This window comes from Drosophila serrata, unplaced genomic scaffold (assembly GCF_035046125.1).
Source record: "Drosophila serrata isolate PLE 108 unplaced genomic scaffold, ASM3504612v1 contig_4, whole genome shotgun sequence".
Taxonomy (NCBI): Eukaryota; Metazoa; Arthropoda; class Insecta; order Diptera; family Drosophilidae; genus Drosophila; species Drosophila serrata.
Window position 1 is genome coordinate 180,131 of NW_028256902.1, and position 26,061 is coordinate 206,191.

At 37.4% G+C, this 26,061-nt stretch overlaps 1 protein-coding gene across 1 annotated transcript; it reads right to left on the minus strand.

The window, feature by feature from the left end:
- Positions 1–1,714: 1,714 nt before the first annotated feature.
- Positions 1,715–25,554, minus strand: LOC110189553 (guanine nucleotide exchange factor DBS-like). Its single transcript, XM_086841070.1, has 8 exons — positions 25,458–25,554; positions 15,889–15,984; positions 12,532–12,717; positions 12,155–12,472; positions 11,895–12,092; positions 11,380–11,841; positions 2,156–2,282; positions 1,715–2,053 (listed from the first exon to the last, which is right to left on the minus strand). The coding sequence occupies exons 1-8, from the start codon at positions 25,524–25,526 to the stop codon at positions 1,986–1,988; spliced, it is 1,524 nt and encodes a 507-aa protein (XP_086697196.1). The 5' UTR covers positions 25,527–25,554; the 3' UTR covers positions 1,715–1,985.
- Positions 25,555–26,061: the final 507 nt, after the last annotated feature.

Sequence of the window (26,061 nt, forward strand, 5' to 3'; positions counted from 1 at the left end):
CGATTATTCGTCTAGTGCTTTTGTGGGGGTTGACCTCAGCGACCCTGATATGCAGAGAAGTGCCTGCCGCTAGAATCTCTCCATAAGCTTTTATGTATGTCTTTTTTTCCATGGCGTGCCACCACACTAAGACTCCGTACAGCAGTGTCGGACGCACCACCGATATATAGATCCAGTGCATCGGAGCGTGCGACAGACTCCATGTACTGTTAAGCATCTTCTTAGATGCTAATAGCGCAATGGTGGTCTTTTTCACCCTCTCTACTACATTGGATTTCATGCCAGCTTGCTGTCTAGTATACAGCCGCGGTATTTGATATGTGTTTTCGGGGTCAGCCTGGTTGTATTGATTTTTGGGGGGATCCATGGCGGTACCTTGTATCTCTTAGTGAAGATATTGAGGTCCGTCTTGTCTGCGTTGATATGAAGTCCTACATTGTCCGTCCACTCACATATCTCCACTAGTTTTGATTCCATAATCGAGCTAAGGGTCGATGGACAGACTAATTATGCTCATATCGTCAGCATAGGCTGACCTTTCGATTAGGTCGTCGACCACTAAATTTTATCTTGAGTAAAAGTCTTGAGTCTTGGGTAATAATGAGGTGAGGCTTCTTTGGAAGCCTGCAGCATGGCTTTTATCCAGCGAAGGAGGCTATAGCCCAGTAGATTCTTCTATAGCCCTCAGTCCACTGTCCGTGACCACGCTTGAGCTAACTCAGTATGGTGGGTTGCTTTGAAAGAAACTTCCGCAGTATAGCCGTTTCTGGGGCCTTCTCTATGTTGGGGCAGAAGTTTCTCCAACAGCTTCTTTGTGCTTTGCGTATATTCTCCTTGTAATCTTTTCACAGTATTTTATATTCCTCGTTGATTATAGCATCCTTCGCATGCTTGGCAATTTAGAATTTTTCCTGACCCAGCTAAAAGCCAGCTTAATGTGCTTTGGTTCAGTTCAGTAGCTTGCGACGGACGATTTAACATCGACGGACCGATGCAATCTTTATTGTGGAACTTCGACAAAAGAAGACTGGTCCAGATACGCCTTTACGAATCTGGATACAGTGACGACTAAGTGACAGCGCCGCCCTAGCAGATAGTGGCTCAAAGTCTGCATCACCAAGTCCGATAGTTCAAAGGGTGGCAAAATGAAGCGAATAGCCACTTGAAAGTCAGTTTTTCGGAAAAAGATAACTCACAGGAAGCCTTCGCATCGATACCTAATTTATATTGCAAAACAAAAAAAAACGTTAACCGGGTCGGCTAGTATATATATAAGTTAGTAGATTATGTTAGCCATTCAGCATAGCCTTAAATGTGAATTATGTTCTTAGAATTAAAAAACTCAACCAGTAGCACCTTCGTCGACCATGTTTCTGAAATCGAGCTTCACATCTCTGAGCGCTTCCCAAGGCACAACAGCGTCAAGCATGATAACCCTTAATGTCGAGTCGAACTCAGGGAAAGGCTCTGGGAGGAGTCTTAACCAGCGTCGATATGGGAAACTAGGAATACTTCACTACGTCGACGTTATACAGCAATTAAGAACGTTGCCACATGGATAATTCCAAACAGAAAATAATTAGCAAAACAAAAATAGGTGAGGAGTTATTTATTCTGACTGTACTTTAAAAAGTGTTTCTTCTCGTATTAACTCAAAGAAACTTTCACCCGCCGCTCTGCCTGGTAGTCGTCTGATTTCAATTTCAACTCGAAAAACAGTTTCAGAGTTTTATATTTATAGCTTTCATGGTATATAAGCCTTTGATTTTCGAAGTTAGCTTTCTATATCATATATTTATATTAAAAATAAAGCATTATATTTTAATTCGAAAAATTACAATTATATACATTTTTGCAGAAATTTTTTTTTAAATATATTGAATTAAATAATAAATAAATATTAATTTTTACAATTTTATCTGGTGACTAAAATGACGTAACATATTTCATTCTTTTTAATGTATTCTTTTCTAATTAAGATTCAATTACTGTGACGATTTTCGGTTGATTGATTGTGTATATGCTCCTGGAGCCCAACCTTCAGCACATGTATCTGCAAAACATTAAAAATATTACATATATTAATAAATTCGTCAAAAATATAAAATGAAATAAAAACAATTATATATAACTTGGTTGAATGCCATTCATTTACCTAGGACTCGAACATACCACCATCCAGCACAGCCCACTTTCAGTAGTTCAATAGTATCACCTTCATGCAACGAGACTTCCGAGTTTCCCATAGCTGTATAATCTGCAAGGGCTATAAATTTACTGCCCTGTTTACAAAAGAATAAAAAATGATATTGTTAATTACACATACATGTATACGTGATATATTTATAATTTACGAATTAAGTTTCATGTTAAAAAAAAAAACTAAAAAATAAATAATAATACATTGATCAAACTGCCAGAAATGAATAATATTAATTTAATATTAATATGCCAACTGAGCCTTGGAACTTGTTGTGTATTTTGAAAAAACCATAGGCTCTATGGGACAAGAAGAGAAAGGCGTTTGTACGTCCTGTCTTAAACCAGGTGCTAACATTAGATAGATATTCTTCATGCGATCAAACTTTATATAAGAAAAAAGGTAGCGAATAGAAAAGTTTTCTTAGGTTATGTCCGGGCGGGTACTAACATAAGATAAATGTTCCGAGCGAAAAATGTAAAGCGTTCCTGTATGAAAAAACTAAGCAACTGTGATTTAGCGAGCGAAATAATGAATCGTATACATTTTTAAAGCCAAGATGTAACGATTTTCTATCCGTAATGGCAAGGCCCATAATTTGAAATTGAATTCACAAAAGGCATTTAAAGCGCAAAAATTATGTGTGGTGCTGTGGGTTTTTACATTTTTAAATAGTATTTCAATATGCAATCCATTCGAATTCATTTTCATTTCACTTTATAAAGTTTGTTTTAAAAAAACGCTGGCTTCAGCTGTTAGTGTGACCATTTTCGCACCCTTTCTTCAATTTTCTTTGACACACCGGTTGCCGAGAGTAATACATGTACATATATAGCCATTTCGTTGCCAACATTCTTCAAGCGCATTTATCTTATCGTAGTAACATGTTTTTTGTTTGAACCCTGCAGTACCGCATGTCATCAATAGACTGTCATCAACGCGTTGACTGCGACTTCTTCCGAGGCGACGGTCTGCGGACTGCGACTTCTACCGAGTCGACGCTCTTCCGACTGCGACTTCTACTACGACGCTCTGCTCAAGATACAGTTACTGCGGTACTCTAGATGGTAGTACCATGGCCCGGCCGTTGAGAAATTTGTTGATGAAACATCGATGAATTGTTGATGAATCATAGATGAATTGATGATGTTGATAAATTACTGATGACAGGTACTGCAGGGAACTTACTAACAATTATGGTCTCTTAGTTTTTGTGCATGCACTTTTTTTAAACAAACAACAACAACACTTAGTTTATGTCGTAAGCTTTTGTTTTCTAAGATTGTTTTAAGTGTCTAACTATTTCTAACTATTTAAAAATTCAGCTCTTATCCAAAGTTATACCAACTTGAAGTTAGCGCCAGACAAGTCTTGTAATATTTTGATCTTTCAAAATATTTATATAATAATAATATTAAAATATATAACGTGACTTCGAATAGGTGTTTATCAGAACTCAAACATATGACGGAGGAGTTCTTCGATTTTTATTCACGAAAAAATTATATATTTATTTTAGCAAAATTGGCAACTTTTGGTTTAAGCATACATATGTCATTTCTATATAAACCCTGCAGTACCTGTCATCAATAAAAAATCAACGTTTCATCAACAGTCAAGGGGGTGCTGTTGATTTTTCATCGATGACAGCCCATATAAACTGCTGATTTATTTAACATGGGCACGTCTTACGCTGTCATCAATAAAAATTCATCAACAATAAATCGATGATTCATCAAAAAAATCATCTACAATTCATCATCAATTCATCGATGTTTTGTTAATGACACATCGATGAAACATCGATGCAGAGCGTCGTTGTAGAAGTCGCAGTCGGCAGAGGGTCGATTCGGTAGAAGTCGCAGTCGGCGCGTTGATGACATGTTGATGACAGAGGCCTATTGATGACACGCGGTACTGCCGGGAATTAACAGTTACATATACATGTACATACATATACATACATATTATACCCTGCAGTACCACATCCCTGCAGTACCTGTCATCAGTAATTCATCAACGTTTCATCAAAAGTCAAAGGGTTACCATACAAACTGTTTTAAATTTAACATGGGCATTTCCTAGGCTGTCATCAATTATTAATCGATGATTCATCAACAATGCTTCAACAAATTCATCAACAATTCATCATCAATTCATCGATGATTCATAAACAATTCATCGATGTTTTATTAACAATTCATCGAACGTTGACTCTATAGAAGTCGCAGTCGGCGCGTTGCTGACAGTTGACAGTCATTAACAGACATCAACGCGCCGACTGCGACTTCTACCGAGCCGGCGCTCTGCCGACTGCGACTTCTACCGAGTCAACGCTCTGCCCACGATACAGTTACGACGGCAGTTGTCAACAGTACCAACAGATGAATATGTTGATTATTTGTTGTTAATGAATTGTTGATGAATGTTTATGAATTATTTATTAATTGTTGATGAACTTTTGATGAATTGTTGATGATTCATCGATGAATTGTTGATGAATGTTGATGAATTTGTTGATGATTCATTGATTAATTGTTGATGAATTGTTGTTGATTACAGCCTAGGACATGCCCATGTTAAATTCATCAGTAATTTGTATGGTCATTAATCGATGAATCGTCAAAAACACCGCCTTGACTGTTGATGAATCGTTGATTAATTACTAATGATAATCACTACGTTGCAAACTTCAAATTAAAATTATAAAACCCTGCAAGCGTATAAAATTACAATAACAAATTTATGTACGTTAACCAAAATATTTTTATATTTTCATGACTGCAGACTGACGTATGTATATTGGTAAATAAATTCGGCGGTTGATGCTAATCTTAAATATACATATACACCTAAAAGGCTTCAAATAGTTTCGTTCTTATGTTACAAAATTGTGACTAAAATTGGGATCAGTAAAAATATATATCTAATATTATATACATATGTACATATGTATATACTAAGTGCGTGGTATTTGCAGAACTTCTACCATGTAGCATACAAAATAAAAGACTCACGGAGCACAGTAGCGCATTTAGAGCACAGTAGCGCATTACCGTTGAAATATCAAAAAAGTAATAGCCGCAAAAATCGTTTCTAACCATACCTTTCCGACAAAAAATTTCACAAGAATTCCAAATCTATAATTAAAATAATTTTTGTCGGTTTTTGCAACATACAAAAAAAATTGTATTTTTCGTCATGGTTTTTACTTTAAATGAATAATACAATCCTAAACTGTAAGTCGAGCTAAAAAACGACGGTTTGGTTTGGGTTTGTACAGGTAAATTTCTGGCTAAAGAAGTCTATAAATTCTGAAGCTGCCAAAAGCCGTCATTTACACTGTCTATATTTCCTGAACTTTTTTTTTATACCCTTGCAGGGTATTATAATTTCAGTCAGAAGTTTGCAACGCAGTGAAGGAGGCACCTCCGACCATATAAAGTATATATATTCTTGATCAGGATCAACAGCCGAGTCGATCTAGCCATGTCCGTCTGTCCGTCAGTCCGTCTGTCCGTTTCTACGCAAACTAGTCTCTCAGTTTTGAAGCTATTTGAATGAAACTTTGCAGTTAGCCTTCTATATACTCTCACTCGTATATATGTCGGAACGGGCCGGATCGGACGACTATATCATATAGCTGCCATAGGAATGATCCGATAATTTAAAAAAAAAAAATTATAACAATTTCAGTTTTCAATAGAATTGGATCAAATTTGAGATATAGCCAATTTACTATACTCTAAAATTTTGCACTAAATTACTACTACTACTATATCATATAGCTCCCATAGGAACGATCGAGAAATTAATACAATTAAATTTATAACTTTTTCAGTTTTCAGCTGATTTTCATCAAATTTTAGGTATAACCATTTTATATAAGTCTTAAATTTTGTGTAAAATTTTATGAAAATCGGACGACTATATCATATAGGTGCCATACAAACGATCGTTTGACGTAGAGGAAAAATGCAAATCTGTGACTGTAAAACTGCAAATATAATATGTAAAGGTGAATGAAATGAAAGCAGGTATTACTTCATTGTTTTTTAATACAAATAAATATAATTTATATTGTTGGGATTCCAAGTCATAGAAGTTCTATCTGCAAGGGTATATAAACTTCGGCGTGCCGAAGTTAGCTTCCTTTCTTGTTTTAATTTTATTTAATAATAAGTGTAGAAGCAGTACAACAAAATATACATTGACAACACATGAATGAATTTTATAATGAAGGCCAAACTCTGTATCATCGTACAAGGAATACAACAGTTAAGGACTACTTCACTGACGTGTCATGGTGTTAGTGGACGGGCAGGTCTTGCTCAGCCTCTTATTTGCCCAAGTGCCCGGTTTTGCAGAGTTTGGATGCGTTTATGGTTTATATGATTTAGCCGCAATCCCTTATATTTGTATGCCGTATAACCACATTGGGGCTATGCAATGGACATACACAGCCCTCTTAGAACTAAGTGACTTGGTGCTCCTTTTGCTCATTGGCCACACTTTTTCTTCGTGGCTATGAGGTGTGGACCAAAAGTAAGGCGTTTGTCGAGTGTGATACCCAGGTACTTGGCTACATTCGGCTGCTCTAAGGTAACTCCTTCCAGCTGAATAGGGGGCGTGGTCGATCTTAGCATTGGCATTGGTAGCATGGGTTGACGGTTTTTAGTGGGTTTATCTTCAGATTCCATCTCCTACACCAATCTGCCAGAGTGACAAGACAGCCTTGCAATCCGTTAGCGACATAGGATAGGCATGGAAATCTCCTGTTGTTAGCAGAGTGTTCCGAGTCTCGCTTACATGCTGGAGTGAAGCAAACTCATGCGGAGTGAAACGATCCTCCAGGTGCTGAGCGAACGCGTTAGCTTGTTCCTCCTCATTTTTTGCCAGTTCTCCGCCTGCGCACCTGATTGGAACTTGTCTGAATGGCTGTCTTTTAAGTGATTTTGTACACTTCTATAGCGAATAATTTGCATCCATGGTGTAATCCATGATTGCCAACTTTTGTTCGAAAAAATCACTTCGAAGATCCTTCAGGATTTCGCGGAGTTGTTTCGCTTCTCTGTTCCACGGAATTGGTCGTCTACGAACGCGCCTTTTGATTTTGAGAAGCTCTCTGGCTTCTCCTGTGAGCACGATGCCATAGTTATTCTGGGCTGTCGGAGGGCATGGAGGCGTTGCCGCAGCAGCTGCCGTGTAAACTTTGGTGGTGAGTTTGTCTAAAACAGCTTCTATATCTTCCCCTGTGTTCGGAGATTCATTAAGGTGGAATGCCGTGTCTAGATACGGTTTGAAGACGGCCAAGTTTGTGTATTTAGTAACAAGACTAGGGCTGGAGTAATTGACTACTACTTCTGTTATTATTGTGGCTACCAGAGAAAGGTGGTCCGAGTCCAGATCCCAACAGTGGCTTATTCTGCTTCGATGGTCCGGTATACCGTGGTGCACAGCGAAGTCTATGCAGGACGGCGCGTGACTGGATACATATGGATACCTAGTGGGCGATCCTGTTGCGAGTATTTTGTTACCACAGACAGATATGGCGTCAACTAATTCTCTCCCTCTTGTCGAGTTGTAGGTGTCACCCCACAACCAGTGACGCGCATTCCAATCGCCTCTAATCAGGTATCTGTGGCCGCAATTGCTGAAGATGTCTGTAAAATCTCCCTCGAGTAGTCTATTTCCAGGAGGACAGTAGATGGCACTAACCTCCATATCACCGAGCCCGGTGACTACCTTAATTGAAGACATTTGAATAGTTAATGTCTCAATGACTTATTGTGGAAAATGTTTTTGTGAGATGGTTTAAAAGCTGGGTAAATGACATGGCCGTGTACTTTGATGGTGGTTCCCCTGTTTAGCCGTATTTCACTCAGAAGGATAATATCAACGTTATTGTTGTGCGCAAAGAGCTCAATTTCTTTAGCTTTCCCTGCAATGCCATTGACATTCCAAATTAATATCTTATGTGTACTCATTGTGTATTTGAGGCGTTGTTCGGGATGTGGGGGTTCGAGGAATCCCCATTCCTTTGCTTAATTGTTTTTATTAATTCATAAACCATACCTTTAAGCCGGTCTAGTCTTTGACTATTTTGCTCGGTCAGTTTATGCTGGTCATATTGCTGCTGTTGCAGAAACCGTAGTAGTTGCTGCTGTAGTTGTTGTTGTTGCTGTCATTCCAAGAATTGATGATTTTGTTGTTTAATTAGAGTTTGAACGTCAACTGGGAGCTGCTGCTGCGTTCTATTTCCATTGGACTTGTAAGACTGTAGTTGAGTCTGGAGGCCATGTAATCGGCGCTCGGCAGGAGCATAGCTAATTCTTGCAACAGATGCATAAGACAAGCCAGCAGTGTAAATTCCCGGAATGCTGGTTTGAGGGGGTTGTTGCTGTTGCTTTTGCTGTTGTACCTGTTGACCTAACCCCAATTTGCGTTGATGGTATCGCACGGGGTTGTTGTTTCCTAGAGAACCCCATTAATTTCTTTAGATATTCCTGGTACCACTGGCAGCCCCTGTAGCTGGCCATATGGCTGCCTCCACAGTGTAAACAAGTAGGTTGTTGATCCTGGGGACGAACACCCCCAGGCGGCAGTATTTCGCTGTGTTGCCATATTCCTGGCAACGAGTAAAGTGCGCCATTTCAAATCTTTCTCTTATCCTTTCAACAGATACTATTTGTCGGCAAAGCAAATGTCGGCAAAATATGTTTAGATTTTGTATTTATTTACTTTTGATCTCAGGTTATGAACCTGCACAGCTTCAAAACCGAGGTTTTTTAAGATTTCAACAGTTTGTCCGTGTGTGGTGCTATGATGAAGTCCCTTAACTACAATTTTGTGAGGCTTCTCTTCTTTTAATTGATAAGTATGAAATTGAATTCCAATATTATCGAAGTGATTTACTATGGCTCTGTAAGCGTTGCTATTCTTTGGGAAAATGCGGGATGTTACCCTTTGATTAACTTTGACAACCACGTTATCCAAACTCGTCGCCTCGCTAGTGATTTCAAACAAATCGTTGAGGTTGGTGATGCTGATTACAATTTGCGGTGGTTTAGGTGTGGGATGCAGTTGACTGTTGTCAATCTGCTGTGGGCTCGTTTATATAGTGAAGAGGCGATAGGAACATCATCTGGTTCACCTGTGTTCACTTTAATATTGTTAACACTCTCTTCATCGCACTCCATATCTAGAATGGCAAAACGGTTAGGTTTAACCACATTGTTAGTTACTGACGAGTTTAGTCTGTCTATATTTTCCCTTTTGGGGCTCATGTTCGGAGAGATCGGTTTCTTTCGTTTATTTAATTGAAGCATCTATTAATCTCGAAGCAGCTCCACATAGTGTTGGAGACGCATAGGTCGCAGCTCCACTTAAAATTGGAGTTGAGGTGATAGGTGATACAATACTTGCACCATGACGAGCACTGCTAGTTGTTGCAGTTGCTGTAGTAACTATGGAGCTTATAGTGGCGCTAGTGAAAGTGATTGTTGTTGTTATAGTTGTATTGAGAGCTTAGAAGCTCTGCTCTGGTTTCCGACTGAGTTTTACCCGCTACTCGAAGCATTTCTTTATAATCAATCTGCTTATTGCTAAGCTGAGAGTCAGAAAAAATGTTTTCATCCATTGCAGCTATAAAACTAAATTGCTAAATTGGTGTTTTAAGCAATCTATTATGCACATTTTCTGCAGATGCAAAAGTAGGTCCAATCAAAACAACTGATAACACAAAGCTTTGTCTCCCTTCTGTGCGGCTGAGCGCAGGGTGAGGGGAGATGCTTTGCCCAAATGGGCCGGTATGCAGTCTTATCAAACTGTTTTTTACTTTTTGTTATTGTCCAGCTGCCGACACTGTGCAATACAGCGTCCGAAAATTATCGCTTAATCTCTCTTACACACGTTAAGGAATAGATCAATACGAATTGTCCGCGACACAACCGATCTCAACGAGAGAAGATTACATACTCATCTCTTCTGAATTAAAATCACTTTTGATAGAGTGTGATGAGCTGCGACTCTGGAAACATAAGGATGTACACTGAACCAAATCAGGGAAAACAAACTGAAAAAAAGCAGGTTCAGTGATAACCGTAGCGTCCAACTTATTTGCAGCGTTAATATCTTCAAACTGCTAATGTTGTTTGTATTGAATGACAAAACATACCTTTACCATGTGATTATAGTCCAGAAATGCTTGATCTACTAGCAATTCCCTTAATATAGGTTTATTTTTAGAAAAGAAGTCAAAATTATTAAAAAATGAAAATAAAATAAATATAATCGAAATTAAAAATAAAATTATTAATTTAATTTTTTTATTAAAGAATTATCTTACAACAATTATCTGTCAAAAGCCGTTAAAATTATTAAATTATCTTATTTGGGTCCGTAATTTTGATTTTTGCAATATAAAATGAGAAATGGCGCTACTGTGCGACGGGGGCGATATTTTTAATTTGACCGCCTTGCCTCAAAAAGTCTGTATCCGCCCTACCTATAGCTGACATTGAAATGATTAGTCAATTTAAGCCTAGTAAGATCGCTTTAAGAGCTTTAGCGCAGTATAGTTTTAAAAATCAATTGTTGAAAAACAGCAAAAAGCGCTTCGTATTGTATACCATTTTTAAAATCTGTAATGAAAGCTCTTAGTAATGCAGTACTGCATTATTTTTTTTTTTTAAGTATTTAGAAGTACAGTTTGGCATTTTCATTCACATTCAACGATAATTTCTATGGCAGCTTTAAGATAAAACATTGTAGTGCAATTTTCATTAAATTTTAAACGAAATTCTAGAACAAAACAAAATAGACATATCTAAAAAAAATCTGTTGAGAACTGGAAAAAATATAATTTTTTCCTAAAAAATTTTCGATCTTTTCCGTTCAGACCTATATACTAGTGAGACTATACAGAAGACTATCTGAAAAGTTTCATTCAGATAGCTTTAAAACTAAGTAGAAACTAACGGCCAGATGAACATGGCTGTATCGACTTGGCGATGCTGATCAAGAAAATATATACATTATTTGATAGGAAATGACTTTTTCACTGTGTTGCAAACTTTTGACTGAAATTATAACACCATGCAAATGGTATAAGAATGCTTGATTCCTATTTGTTTGGGATAAATTTCAATTTAGGGTATACTATAGTTTATCATACTTACAGGGCTCTTATTTTCTTCGGTAAAAGAAAAATCATCTTCGCTATTTGAGCAGTCAGAGCTCCAGCCACAATTTTCCTGCTGATCTTTATTTGTGAGATCATGAACGCTATGACTAGAGGTAACAGGCTCGACACCATTGCTACTGCAGTTTGAATTTCTTTTGGTAGTATCTGCAGAAGTCTCAGATTTTAAAACGCAGTTTTGGGCGTCTAGAATAGTATTTGTGGTGTCCGAAGAAATGGTCTGCCTAAGACCCTGTTGATTTAAGCTGTATTGCTTTATTTTCTCGCCTTTAAGCTCCTCCAGCTGGTTGAGTAAGACACGTTTAATTTCTGCAACCCATTGTTTTTTTACGTCCTGTGTCGGTGCTTGTAGGATATGTACTTCCTGGCGCCCTTGAGTCCAAATTTCGAAACGTTTTGTATCACTTGGTACAGTCTCTGTTAGCCCAATAAGTGACATCTGTCGAAAATTAGGTCTAAAGTATACATTTTTATGCAATTAGTGTATATTACCTTAAAATGATGTTTAAATTGGTATGTGCTTTTGTTGGGACCTGGTTTTGATGTTAGCTTACAAAATAGAATAGATTTCTGATACAGAAATATATGTCGTTGTTGTGGTTTAATCCGGAGGCGAATATCCTTTTTAGATTCTGACCAGACTTGGAATGAGTCCTGCATCAAAAGTTCACCCTGCTCAGCTATATCAGCCTGAAAAGTATCAATTGTTTTATAGTTTTATCCCACACTATTTAATTAAAGTATCTTTCTACCGGAAATCCTGTTATCGCTACTTGATGCATTGAGTCGTTGACACATTTTAAAACGATTAACATACAGTCAAGCGCCCTTTGAAGCTCCTTGGTGCAGTTCCCACTATCGCTAAAGCGAAGCAAGTCCTTCAAAAGCAACTGGTATTTTGTAATCCTTTGAACTGGTTTTAGTAAATACGCAGCTAGCGGTAGCTTATGACCAAGTCTTTTTTGACACTCTTGAAAAAAAAAGTGTGTATCTACAAGCGTTTCACGGAACCGCTCAGAACGTGGGATGTTTTGACAATAGAATGAGTATAAGCGATAGAATGTGTCACGCTAAAAAAATTTTATTTTAATATTTACAGGTAAACATATGTGTATATGTAAATATTTACCCTTTGAACAAAACAAAGTGCGACGAGCTCAGTAGTCGAAATACAGTTTTCGAGATCTTTAAGAAAAATTTGATTGTGGAAAGTAAAGAGCTCATGTAGATTGCCAAACAATATATCTTCTTTTCCCTGTAGACTTGAGGGCGTGAGATGGGTAAACTCCTCGGATTTCATTCGATCATAGTAACCCTTAGGTAAAAACATGTTAAAATTGTTACTTGTTTTTTATATCATATCAAATTTATTTACAAGTTTCATATTTGTCGAAGATTTAAAGTTAAAAAATTGAAATGGTAAGCTTGATTTATCAAATTTTATAGGGTAAAGAGAGATCGGGAATTATTATTATATACCCTTGTAGGGTTTTATAATTGTAGTGATCAGCTTTTTGATAGCCAATGCAAACTAGACCTTAAGGTTTTAAATCTATCTGATTAAAACTCTGTAGTTAGTATTCTATATACATACTTCACACGTATATAAGACGGAACGGGCCAGATCGGACGACTATATCGTATAGCAATCGGAAAACTTTTTGCAATATTCTAGAATTTCAGTTTTAAATTTATAAAAGTCTGATTATTATATCATATATCCTACATTTAAAAAACCAAGAAATTAATACAAACAAAAAATTATAACTTTGATGCTTTTAGAAATATTTGCATCTATTTTGAGTTGTGTCTTTTTATATATTTAACAATTAAGGATTTATTTTTATAAAATTCGGACGACTGTGTCTTATAGCTGCCATTAAACGATCGTTAAATGGAGAGGAAAAACTGTGAATGTAAAACAATAACTCTAAAGCTATAAAAACAAAACGTATAGGTAAATATAATAAGAGTAACCATTACTTCTTCGACTTTTTAACAAAAATATATATATTTTGTTTATATTGTTTTATTTAATAATTATCTAATTGCAATATGCTAGGACATACAAAAATTAGGTGTGCCGAACTAAGCTTCCTTTGTTGTTTTTGAACATAAGTATATATTATATATAAATTATATTGTATTAATTATTAGTGTTGTAATTGCAATTGGCGCACTGTGGCGCCTTTAGGAGAAACAGCTTTGCAAAAATCAAATAAGTCATTGTCGCAAAATCGTTTCAATCCATGAGTATTCCAAGTTGAAATTTGTTTCGTTTTTACCAACATACAGAAAAAAAGTGTAAAAGTGTACAGATCATATAACACAAAAAACTTATTTCCTATCGTCATGGTATTTATTTTCAATCATACGTGAGCATGCCTTGGCTCCCAGAGCTCGGGCGGCTCATTCCGTTATGTTTTGTAATATCACACTGCCTGAGGCAGAGGCCTCAGCTCAAAGCTACATAAAAACAAAATACATGTTTATTTTTAGAAAACCAGCAAGTCATTCGTAAAGCTGTGTGATTGCTCAAGACCACAAAAAAACGAGACAAAAAATTAAAACTTGTAAGTCATTCGTGCTGGGATGCTGGTGGTTGTTTTTAAAATTTGTTGCCTGGCTAATTCCGTTATTTTTCGTGCCCATGTATGCTTTAAATGATTGATACATTAATAAACTGTAAGCCAAACAAAAAAAAACGACAGTTTGGTTTGGGATTGTAGAGGTAAATTTCTACCTAACAGGTGTTCATTATTTTAATCTATAATCTTCAAAGACTAGTCTATAACTTGTAAATCTGCCAAAAGCCGTCATCTACACTATGTCTATACTTCATGTCTTTCTTTTGCTGAACTAGAATGAGTTTTGAGAAAGTGTATTAAGCTGCGACTCTGGAAACACAAGGATGTACACTGAACCAACTCAGGGGAAAAAAAACGAAAAAATACATGCAAGCAGTTTAGTGATAACCGCAGCGCGCAACTTAATTGTAGCTTTAAGCTTGGTACTAACATAAGATAAATATTCTTCATGCGGCAAAACTTCACATTAAAAAAGGTAGCTAAGAGATGAAGCAGAACATTTTTCTTAGCTTTCGCTCGAGCGGGTACAAACAGAACATAAATGTTGGTAGCGAAAAATGTAAAGCGTTGCTGGATTATAAAATAAAACAGTTGAGATTTAGCAAGCGAAATAATGAATTATATATATTTTTGAAGCCAGCACGGACAAGGCCATTATTATGAGATTTAATTTAGAAAAGGCATTTAAAATTTAAAAAATCTTTTATTTGATTTTAGCTATATATCAGCGAATACATTTTTAAATAGTATTCCAATATCCAATCCGTTCGAATTCATATTAATTTCACTTTATAAATTTTGTTTACGAGAAACAGCTGGCGTCAGCTGCCATTGTGACCATTTTCGAGCCTTTTCTTAAATTTCTTTGATCACCGAGTTAAATATATAGATATAGCGATTTCGATACCTACTTTCTTCTAGCGTATTTTTCATATGTTAGTACCAAACTTTAATGCTTAACATCTGGGACAAAATCTGCTTATCTCTGGACATGTAAAGCTCCGAAATGATATGAAATTAAGAGTTTTTGGTCCAGATCTATTAGAAATTCCTTAATATACGTTTATTTTATGTAAAACAAGAAAGGAAGCTAACTTCGGCACGCCGAAGTTTATATACCCTTGCAGATTGAACTTCTATGAATAGGAATCCATACAATATAAATTATATTTATTTGTGTTAAAAACAATGAAGTAATACCTGCTTTCATTTCATTCACTTATACATATTATATTTGCAATTTTACATTCACTGATTTGCATTTTTCCTCCACATCAAACGATCGTTTGTATGGCACCTATATGATACAGTCGTCTGATTTTCATGAAATTTGACACAAAATTTAAGACTTATATTAAATGGCTATACCTCAAATTTGATAAAAATCAGCTGAAAACTGAAAAAGTTATAAATTTAATTGTATTAATTTCTCGATCGTTCCTATGGGAGCTATATGATATAGTAGTCAGGATTTTCATAAAATTTTATGCAAAATTGTAGAGTATAGAAAAATGGCTATATCTCAAATTTGAGCCAATTCTATTGAAAACTGAAAAAGTTAAAATTTTTTTTGTAAAAATTTTTCGATCATTCCAATGGCAGCTATATGATATAGTCGTCCGATCCGGCCCGTTCCGACATATATACGAGTGAGAGTATATAGAAGGCTAACTACAAAGTTTCATTTAGATTGCTTTAAAACGGAGAGACTAGTTTGCGTAGAAACGGACAGACGGCCTGTAGAACAGACGGACAGAAGAACAGACGGACATGGCTAGATCGACTCGGCTGTTCTGGAAACCTATTTTCATATAAGAAGATTCTTATTAAATATGTATAAGCTTTCTTTTAAGGAATGGGTTTACACAAACCTAATATTTAAATAGGAATATAATTACCTGCAAGATCGAACTCATTTCATTTACATAGATTCGCTCCGTCTCCAAAAGCTCTGTCAGCACGTGACCCCGCTTTAGACGCAACGATTCGAGGTCCTGAAATATACAAAAATTTATCATTAATAACAAAACAATAAAAGATAGTCCAGCGTGAATGACTATAAGATAAATGGTTGTTAGAAAAATTAAAAGAAACATGTCTGATTTGCAGAATGTAACGTTGACAAACGTCCTCATAAATGTTAAAAAATTATAACTTTTACAGACACTTTATTGTCTTATTAAGTCGAAATTATGTATCTGGTTTTACTACAAATTTTCACAAAACAACCAGCCCATATTATTTAAGCCGAAATTTAATTATTCTGCTTAGTTATAGTTCTTATGAGTTGAGAAGGCGAAAGGGGTGACTAAAATATTAAAACAAACTTTTTTTGTGAGCAATAGATATATGTATGTTAATGTTGTTAACATATTTTGAGCGTGTGGTTTTATAATACCTTCCGATCCTATACAAAAAAAAAAAAAAAGTAATGCGATTACCAATGTATTGTCTTAAAATTTTCAAGTACGATTCGAGGTTAAATGTTAAAATTAAGTCCGTATCTGCATTAAAATAAATTTAAATCTGTATCTGAATTTGAATCTCGCACGTGTGCTCATATGATTCCCAACTGATTCTAACATCCCTGGCATGAGGTTACGGTTGCCGGCCAACTCTTAGATACGTCGGTATGTATGTGCATATGTACGCAACAACATATGCAAGGAACAACAAATAACTCATAAATATGTTAAATATTAATATAGACAATAGACTTAAGACAATAGAAATAAGACTTAATATAATTAAAAACAAGAAAGGAAGCCATATTCGGCACGCCGAACATTATATACCCTTGCAGATAGAACTTCGATGAATTGGAATCAATACAATATAAATTATATATATTTATGTTAAAAAACAATGAAGTAATAATATGCTTTCATTTCTTTCACCTATACATGTAAAGTAGTGAGGAACTGGCGGACAACGAATACCTAGGGGTTTCGTTGTGAATGGCGTTTGAGCGATCGAGAGAGCAAAGGGAGCGTGGATCAGTTGCGGAAAAGAATTAAACAGAAGCAGTCGCAATTTTCGGGAGTATTTTGAATGTTGTTAAAGTCGATAAAGTTGTTAAAGTCGTTTAAGTTCTTATATTAATCTCAGCATACTAATTCTAAATAAACATTATAATACAAACTCTACATTTGGGGGCTCGTACCGGGTCTGAGATAAACAATTAAGAAAAGAGTTAAATTAACTAGTGCGTGACTAGAAGCTGTGAACAGAAGTTGTGAAATTCGGTTGAAAAAAGGAACTGCGTAGTAAAGCGATTCAGGTAGAAAATATCAAAGAAGACAGCTGCGCAGTTTAATTCTGTACTCTTATATTCCTTTCGCTGTGACTTGGATACGGGGAAAAAATAAAAAATGACGCGTAGAACGCCGGCAAAAAATAGAAGAGAAGTACAAGATATGGAAGAAGTCGAGGAGGAGCAGAAAGAAGCAGTGGAACTGAAAGAAAATGAGAATGTATTGGAAGTTTCGGATATGAAGAATAAAATCGACAATATATTGCAGTTGTTGTCATTAAAAATTCAAATTGATGAGAGCACAAATGGCCGCGCTAAGCCACAAATTGATAATTTTGAGAAAGTGGTAAACGATTTTGATGGTCAATTGGTGCAACAATGGTTTGAAATGTTCGAAAAAAATGCAGATGCATACGATCTCACACTTAAACAGATGTATGTACAAGCCAGAGGCAAGATGATAGGTGCAGCCAAATTGTTTCTACAGTCAGTGTGTGTGAGCGAATATAATGAGCTAAAGAGAGCACTGATAGAAGAGTTTTCAAGCAGTACCACCAGCGCCGACGTGCATCGCCAGTTGCAAAGCAGGAAGAAAAAGAAGAGCGAGACATTTCACGAATATATTTTACATTTACGTCAGATTGCCATGGCAGGAAAGGTTGAGGAATCAGCGGTGCTGCAGTACATCGTAAACGGACTAGATGTAAAAAATGAGTACAAAGCAATACTTTATTCGTGCAAGACCTTCAAATCCCTCAGAGAACAATATGAAATTATAATGCAACTGGACGATAAGCCTCGTAATTCGTGGAACAAGCGGAGTGCATCACCAAATAACCAACAGAAACGAAAGGAATTCTGTTTCAAGTGTGGTTCAGCAGAGCATAAAATCAAAGATTGTCAGTCTCTAACGAAGTGCTTCAAATGCAATGAGAACGGTCATATTGCTAAAAATTGCCCGTTTGTAGAAGCAAATGTTCGCAAGGTGGTTGACCAAAGCCGTTTCAAACTAATCTCCGTAAATGGTGCTGAAATAAATTGTTTGATCGATACAGGATTGGATGTTTCACTTGTCACGAAGAAGATTGCTGAAAAAATTGGAAACATTGATATTTATAAAAGTGCATCGTTGTTGAGTGGTCTGGGCCAGAAAAAAACAAAGCCTATTGGATTTTTCACCGCTGAAGTTGTTGCCGATCAGTTATTCACGCAGCAAAAGTTTCTAGTCGTGCCCAATGACGTCATCGATTGTGGAGCGTTGCTAGGTCATGATTTTACCAGAAAGTTCAACTTTTACTGCGACGACAATGGCTTCAAATTGACGGGTTTGAGAACTGAAGATAAAGAAGCAGATGGATTTGGCTCCGATGTTTATAATATTATAGAAGCATCTAATTTGGTTACTGTTTCACCCAGGTATAAAGAAGCAGTATCAAAACTCGTCGAAGAAGTCCAGAGAAGGCCATCAAACCCTTCTAACCAGTGTCCAGTCGAGCTGAAGATCACTCCAGATGGCGTAATAAAACCATTTCATCAGTCACCATCTCGTCTGTCTGCAAACGAAGCCGAGGCTGTTAAAAACCAAATAACAGAATGGTTGACCCAGGGAATAATACGTAAGTCATCATCGAACGTGGCCAGCAGAGTTGTAGTGGTCAAGAAGAAAGACGGTTCCCTTCGAGTCTGTATTGACTACAGAAAACTGAACAGCATGGTGTTGGCGGATTGTTTCTCTTGGACGTTGATGCACTAAGGTCAGTACATACAAGTGGCCCGTATGACACCAGGCACGTGCCTGTTTGGGTTAGGTGTTAGTAGGCGCGATGGAAAATATAGGACAGAATACGAGGAAAATTGACTACCGGCGTGCTGCCAGATTGTTAGCTTGCATGCTTACTAAGTATGTTAATATCAAAGATTTTAATTTGGGAAGGGAATCTACGTTAGAGATTAGTGTGTACAAATCATTATAATTTGCACATAACACTCTAAAAGGTTCATGCAGTTCAAAGGAGGTCCTACAGTGGCGCAACACTAATGGGATATAGGATCTAGTGGTTCTACATGGTACATGGAAATTAAGCTGACCCAACAAGTCAGCACTTTCCACATCACCATGGATAAGGTTAAAAATAAAGGTTATCCCTAGCATCGTTCTACGATTGGCTAAGGACGGCAAGTTTATTAATAGGAGTCTACTAGAGTAGGAAGGTAATCTTTGGTTTGCATCCCAATTTAAACCGCGTAGAGCGAAAAGTAAAAAGTTCTTTTGAACCGACTCAATGCGTTTACTATGGACGCCGTACTGAGGGCTCCAAACGCAGCATCCATATTCTAGGATAGGACGAACTAAGGAAGTATATAAGGATTTAGTAACATAGGGGTCATTGAATTCCTTCGACCACCGTTTAATAAATCCAAGCACACCCCTGGCCCTATTCACCATAGACGAAATATGATCAATAAAGTCAAGTTTTGGGTCCAAGCGGACGCCCAAATCGTCAACTGTATTAATTCTTTCCAAAGAGCAGCCGTTCAGCGTGTAAGTAGCAAGCTTAGGAGCGACACGAGAGAATGTCATTAGCTTGCATTTCGAGCCATTTAAGTTTAATAAGTTTACACGGCACCAAGTTTGAAAATTATTAAGATCTGTTTGTAAATCCGACTGGCAGGCAACGTCATTGTATTGCACGCAAAGCTTGACGTCATCCGCGTACATAAGTACTCTGGAGTTAGTCAAGACTTTGGGCAGGTCATTTATGAACAATGTAAACAATAAGGGTCCCAAATGGCTTCCTTGCGGGACACCAGATGTAACCCTTAGAATATTGGATAAATTATTCTTAAAGAGGACCTTTTGCGTCCTGCCATTCAAATAACTAGAGATCCAATTAAGAAGATCACTTGGAAAACCCATTGAATCGAGTTTTCTAACGAGGAGAGAATGATTAACAGAGTCAAATGCTTTACTGAAATCAGTATAGATTACATCTGTCTGACAATTATTATGGAAGCCCTTTATAATATAGGAAGAGAGCTCCAAAAGATTTGTTGTTGTTGATCTTCGCTTAATAAAACCATGTTGACATGGAGAAATAACCGATCTACAAAGGTGCTGTAAATGAGGGGTGATAATATTTTCAAATAATTTTGGGATGGCCGACAACTTAGAGATTCCTCTATAATTGCTGGCATCCAATTTGCTACCTTTTTTGTGGAGAGGAATAATAAACGATTCCTTCCAAATAATGGGAAAGTGGGAGGTTTCTAAGGACAAGGTAAACAATTTCAGAAGGGGATAGCACAGGGCGTCGGCACAATACCTGAGCACACAGCCAGGAATTCCGTCGGGACCTGGCGAATAAACTGGCTTGACACGATGAAGATCTAAAAGAAGAGAGCTTTCGTTTAGGATAGGACAGAAAATTAAATTTGAATAGGTTGTTTGAAAAAACTGCAAAAATAGATCGGCTATTGCCTGATCATTATTTGCGGTAGTATTTTCAAATGAAAGCGATTTGTTTTAGGCTTACGTTTAGTGTTGACGAAATTATAAAACTGTTTTGGGTCCTGTGAGAACTGGGCCCTACAACGAGTTAAATAGTTTTCATAACACTGCGCGTTTAACACGGTAAAGTTTAACCGAGCTGTTAAATAAGATGAAAGGGCAGATTGAGAACCGGTGACTTTAATTTTAGAATACAGTCTAGATTTTTTATTTTTAAGTCGGTTCAACTCTTTAGTAAACCACGGCGGTTTATTCGAGCTTGGCGGATAATATAACGGAACATATCCAGTAAAAAATGAATTCATGGCACTGTAAAAAATGTCCACGGCAACTGCCATGTCAGTGCACATGTATAGATCGGATCAATTGAACTCGTTTATAAAATTATTCAGCCGTTCAAAGTCCGTTTTGCTAAAACATAGGACTTTATTTGCTGGACGGTCAGAAATATGCTGTACGTCACACCCAATATCAAGAGTCACATCGAAAGTTGGATGATAAGGATCTTCGGGTTGCGTCAGAGGCGCCACCCTTGCTAAACTGACTCTCGCAGGATCAGAGACGAAGCAAAGATCGAGCAAGCGCTGTAAGGAATTTCGAACATGGTTGACTTGAGACAGCGAAATGTCCAACAAGCCAGCGATAAAGTCATGTTGTGTAGGTATGGAGAGTATTGTTGGAATTATTTGAGCACCAAATAGCACCAGGGATATTAAAATCTCCTAGGACTACCAACTGGTCTCTACCTAAAAGTTTACTAGAAACAATCTGAATAGCGGAAAGGTGATTCCAATAAATATGAAGTTCCGACAGTAGAGGTATGTAGGAACAGGTAATAAAAATGGAGCTACCTTTGATAGATAGCTTCACACAGAGGAATTCAACATCGTTGCATTCTTTGAAGGTTAATAATTCTGACATGAGTGAGGAGTCCACCGCTATAAGAACTCCACCCCCGCGTCTGATAGGAAAGACCTAGAGATTAGGTTAGTTTTTTGGGTCGGGATTGGAAGACGTAGAAGGCGCAGTGGTATGATCAGGCCTGGGAAGAGTTATTCCTACAGGCCGCTTTTTCTTTTTCTTCGCCTCGAACTCCTTAACAACGATGTACTCTGGCCAGAAGTTGGGAGAGCAAATAGTGTTAAAGAGCTCGTTAGGGACATTTATCTTGAAAGATGAAATGTCCCTTGCGTAAGAAAATTTAAACTTTTCCACCTTTATCTTAATTTTTTCGGCTCTGGTTTTGCCTTGTATAAAGGCGAGAACATCTTCCGATGTTTGATCAGGGGAGAGCCGCGAGACAAAAATATGTCTCGTTGGTGGAACAGCTATAAGGGCTTTTGGCAAGGCAGATTGGTTATCTGCCGTGCCATTGTCGGCCGGTATTCCGGGCCTAACACCCTGGGTAGATAATGGTGTGTGCACGGGACTTTGAGGGGTCAATATTTGCGACCCCCCAGGGGATACAACAGAAATCACCGGCGGTACGGACACTCCCGCTGCACATTCGGATACCGTTGATGGAAGAAGTATTGAAAAAACTTCAAGAGGCCGCATTTTTCTCAACTCTGGATCTGGAAAATGGGTTTTTTCACGTAGCTGTGGCGGAGGCTAGCAAGCCGCTTACGGCATTTGTAACAAAAGAAGGACTCTATGAATTTAACAAAGCTCCGTTCGGATTTAAAAATTCACCGGCTGCATTTATCAGATTTGTTAATCACATATTTCAAGACCTGATCAACGACAATGTGATGCAGTTATACATGGACGATATTATTGTATACGCATCCACAGCGGAGGAATGCATGAAAAAGACAAGACGTGTACTAGAAACAGCAATGCAGTTTGGACTGAAGATAAAGTGGAAGAAATGTAGCTTCATGCAGTCCCGTATACACTTTTTAGGACATACTGTGGAAAATGGAATGATATGGCCAGGCGAAGAAAAAACATCGGCTGTAAATAAATTTAAAACACCCAAAAATATACGAGCGGTGCAGTCATTTCTTGGTTTAACAGGTTTTTTCAGAAAGTTCATTCCAGGTTATGCTCATATTGCCCGACCGTTGACCAATCTCCTCAGAAAGGACGTCGAATTCCAAATAGGAAGCGCAGAACTGCAGTCCCTTCAAGAGCTTAAGCGAATTCTCTCCTGCGAACCGGTGCTACACATATACTCGCGAACAGCACAAACTGAGCTGCACACCGATGCATGTAAAGACGGATTTGGGGCAGTTTTACTGCAGGTATTTGATGGCCAACTGCACCCGGTTTATTTCTGGAGTAAGAAGACGTCAGCTTCAGAGGCCGAAAGACATAGCTACATCTTAGAGGCGAAGGCTATCTATTTAGCGCTCAGAAAGTTTCGTCATTACCTCATGGGCATTCACTTCAAGCTTGTCACAGATTGCTCCGCGTTCAAAGACACCACCAGAAAAGACGATATTCCGAGAGAAGTTGCAGCGTACGTAATGTATCTACAGGACTTTAGCTGCAATGTTGTTCACAAGCCAGGGAACAAGATGAAACACGTGGATCACCTGAGTCGCCATCCAGAGTCAGTTTGGATCGTAACAGCAGAAGTAGCAGCACGCATCAGGAACGCACAACAGAATGACGAATACAGTAAAGCAATTCTGGTCATTCTCCAGGATCGTCCATATCAAAATTTTAGGATGAAAGGCGATATTCTTTACCGAACAGTCGAAGGCAACGATCTTATTGTTGTGCCTAAATCGATGGAAAAAGATGTCATTCGAGAGTCTCATGAAGTCGGCCACTTTGCAGTTCAAAAAAGAATTCATTCCGTAAAGCAGCAGTTTTGGATCCCTCACCTAGACCGGAAGGTAACGAATTTTATAGCCAACTGTATTAAATGCATTATTTACAGTAAGAAGATGGGAAAGCAAGAAGGGCTATTGCACTGCATCGCCAAAGGAGATACCCCGTTGCATACACTACATATCGACCATCTGGGGCCAATGGATGCCACATCAAAGCATTACAAATATATACTGGCAATTGTCGATGGATTCGCCAAGTTTGTTTGGCTCTATCCCACCAAAACTACAGGGCAGGAAGAGGTTATCAGGAGATTCACTGAGTGGTCCAATGTGTTTGGATTTCCTAAACGTGTTGTCAGTGATCGTGGTTCCGCATTTACATCTGGAGCGTTTGAAGAGTGGCTGAACATCAACAAAGTGGAACATATTTGCTCAACTACTGGAGTAGCTCGTGGAAACGGCCAAGTTGAGCGTATTAACCGATCAATCATTGCTGTCATCGCCAAGGTATCGGCAGAAGAGCCTAGCAAGTGGTTTAAATATGTGCCTCAGGTGCAAAAAGCTATAAACTCACAAGTAAATTCCTCAACAAAAATGTCGCCATTTGAGCTGTTGTTTGGGACACGAATGTACAGCCATGCAGAAGAACGTTTGCAAGAAATCCTAAATGAAGAGTTTGTCTCTCAGTTTAACCTTGAGCGACAAGAAATGCGAGAGACAGCTAAAAAGAACATTGAAGAGGCGCAACAAATATATAAGCAAAACTACGACAAAAAGCGCAAGCGTGCTCACGACTACAGATTGGGTGATCTCGTCGCAATCAAGAGGACTCAGTTCGTCGCAGGAAGGAAACTGGCTAGCCCGTATTTAGGACCATATGAGGTCGTCCAAATTAAGCGAAATGGGCTACCGCGACGTGCGCAAAGCAGCCCAAGTGGAAGGACCAAACTTAACCAGTACTAGCTGCGATAACATGAAGCTGTGGAGGTTCGTAGCCGACAACGACGACGAGTTGGTTTCATCTGGGTCAGATGAAGATGAGCAGGAGGGCCGAGTGTAAAGTAGTGAGGAACTGGCGGACAACGAATACCTAGGGGTTTCGTTGTGAATGGCGTTTGAGCGATCGAGAGAGCAAAGGGAGCGTGGATCAGTTGCGGAAAAGAAGTAAACAGAAGCAGTCGCAATTTTCGGGAGTCATTTTGAAAGTTGTTAAAGTCGATAAAGTTGTTAAAGTCGTTTAAGTTCTTATATTAATCACAGCATACTAATTCTAAATAAACATTATAATACAAACTCTACATTCATATTATATTTACAGTTTTACATTCACAGATTAAAATTTTCCTCTATATCTAACTAGCGTTTGTATGGCACCTATTTTACATATCCGTCCGATTTTCATAAAATTTTACATAAAATTGTAGAAATGGCTATATCTCAAATTTGATGATAATCTGTTGAAAACTGAAAAAGTTATACTTTTCAATTGTATTAATTTCTCGATCGTTATTATGGGAGCTATATAATATAGTAGTCCGATTTTCATAAAAAATAAAAGGGGAATTTGATGCTAATCTGTTGAAAACTAAAAAGTTCTTATTTTTAATTGTATTAACTTCTCAATCGTTCCCATGGCAGCTACAAATATGAATGAAATGGTTGTCAGATTTTCTTAAAATTTTACACAAAATTTTAGAAAATTATAAAATGTCTATCTCTTAAATTTTATAAAAATCTGTTGAAAGCTGAAAAAGTTATAATATTTTTTGTACACATGGCTAGATTGACTCGGCTGTTGACACTTATTAGAATGTACATATGTACATACGTATATACTTTATATAGTCGGAGATGACTCCTTCACTGCGTTGCAGTTTATAATACTCTTCAAGGGTATAATAAACATGAGCATTCAAAATTTACCTCTTGATTCTGACTTTGTTCGGCGTTTTCTGTCGAGGCAATCAATTCAGAAAACCCTTCTTTACTCATTGGTCTGAGATCATGTGTACAGCTAGTCTGAAAATAAATTTGTCGAAAAATTGGTTACATATAATCATTTGTTATTAATATAAATATTAAAATCATACACTTAAGACCTTAGTTATCTGTACATACATACATATTTTAGCGACTATATGTATGCTTGAGTGTAGATATATGTAAATACATATATGTTTGGGGTCATTATCTTGATATTTGACATTTAAATTTCGGCCGATATTTTGCCAATAAACCAAATTTTTTTACACTCTTCTTCAAATTTGATTGGAGAATGGAGAGATACAGCTCAGTATACATAGGCTTTTAAAATTAATATTGGTGTGTGTCGTTACATAGGTAACGATAAAGTACCGTTTTTTTCTCAAGACGAAACAAAACAATGGAAAACTTAAGTGTGTAAAGAGTTTCTTGTTTTTGTTTTTGTACATACTCATTAAAACTAATAATAAAAATATACATTTTATACCCTGGAGTACCAGTCATCAGTAATTCATCAACAGTCAAGACGGTGTTGTTAATGATT

Bases quoted from the DNA above. Each gene is read 5' to 3' on its own strand.
- LOC110189553 (XM_086841070.1), bottom strand. From the start codon at position 25,526: ATGAGTAAAGAAGGGTTTTCTGAATTGATTGCCTCGACAGAAAACGCC. The intron at 12,718-15,888 runs GTAATTATATTC...TTTTTACCTAAG, and splicing joins AAATGAGTTCGATCTTGCAG to GGTTACTATGATCGAATGAA. The intron at 11,842-11,894 runs GTAATATACACT...AATTTTCGACAG, and splicing joins AATTTAAACATCATTTTAAG to ATGTCACTTATTGGGCTAAC.